The 892-nt window shown below is 73.8% G+C and overlaps 1 protein-coding gene across 1 annotated transcript in view; it reads right to left on the reverse strand.

Moving 5' to 3' along the window:
• The window catches only part of BAIAP3 (BAI1-associated protein 3), a 5234-nt gene that overhangs the window by 510 nt on the left and 3832 nt on the right, over window positions 1–892 (reverse strand). Inside the window, exons 17-21 of the mRNA XM_012731704.1 lie at window positions 748–884; window positions 583–654; window positions 416–496; window positions 212–332; window positions 26–149 (exon numbers count right to left, since the gene is read on the reverse strand). Of these exons, the coding sequence (XP_012587158.1) occupies window positions 26–149; window positions 212–332; window positions 416–496; window positions 583–654; window positions 748–884 (535 nt within the window). The remainder of the gene's footprint in view (window positions 1–25; window positions 150–211; window positions 333–415; window positions 497–582; window positions 655–747; window positions 885–892) is intronic.

The raw sequence follows: 892 nt of genomic DNA on the forward strand, positions 1-892 counted from the left end.
GGGCGGGCGGGCCGGCCGCACTCACAAGTAGAAGCGCTCCTCGTACACCGGGTGCAGGGTGCGGCTCTTGACCTGGGTCCTCTGGCTGCGGACCAGCGGGAAGAGGTGCGGCGGGCCCAGCTCCACGATCACGAACGGGTCGCTCAGACCTGGGGGGCCGGGCATGAGCGCCAAGGCGGCCCGCCCCCGCGCCCCGCCGCCCGCGCCTCACCGTTGGCGTCCAGGGGCAGCAGGTCAGCAGCATGCAGCACCTCCACGGCCAGCCGCTGCTCAGCCACCTCGTAGTGGCAGCGGACACTCAGGCGCCCAAACCGACTCTGCTCCAAGGGCCGCTGCAGAGAGGCAGCGTGAGGAGAGCCGGGCTGGCGCTCGGCCGCGCGCCACCGGCGCCCCGCCACCCACTGCAGGCTGCTACCTGCTGGAGCTTGTCCAGGTAGTACTGCTCGATGCCCTCGCGCGCCGAGCACCGGTGCAGGCGCAGCTCCTCCGCCAGCCTCTGGGGGCGCAGGTGGGGCGCAGGGCAGGTCTGCTGCCCCAGGCCACCCACATGCGCCCCTCTCCCCATGCCCCAGCCAGGCTCACCTTGTAGCTCCCGTCCCTCAGGCTCTCCAGGGGCAGGCCCTGGCCCTCGGCGTGGAAGAAGCAGACCAGGGCCTGGGCGGGGAGAGGGAGGCGGCCGCTGCTGGGGGGCAGCAGCAAGGGACCCCAGCGGGCAGGGCGGGGCCGCGGCCGGGGCCGCACACTCACCTCCAGTGTGAACTGGAAGCGACCGTAGAAGTCGGCGGAGACGTCGTGGTGGGCGCCCAGTGCCTGCAGGATGGCCTGCAGGAGCAGCTCCCAGAGGGCCTCCAGCACCCTGCGGGCCACCGTGAGCCGGGCGCCGCGCGCCCCG

Source organism: Condylura cristata, unplaced genomic scaffold, assembly GCF_000260355.1.
Source record: "Condylura cristata isolate star-nosed mole 26May11 unplaced genomic scaffold, ConCri1.0 scaffold00032, whole genome shotgun sequence".
NCBI lineage: Eukaryota > Metazoa > Chordata > Mammalia > Eulipotyphla > Talpidae > Condylura > Condylura cristata.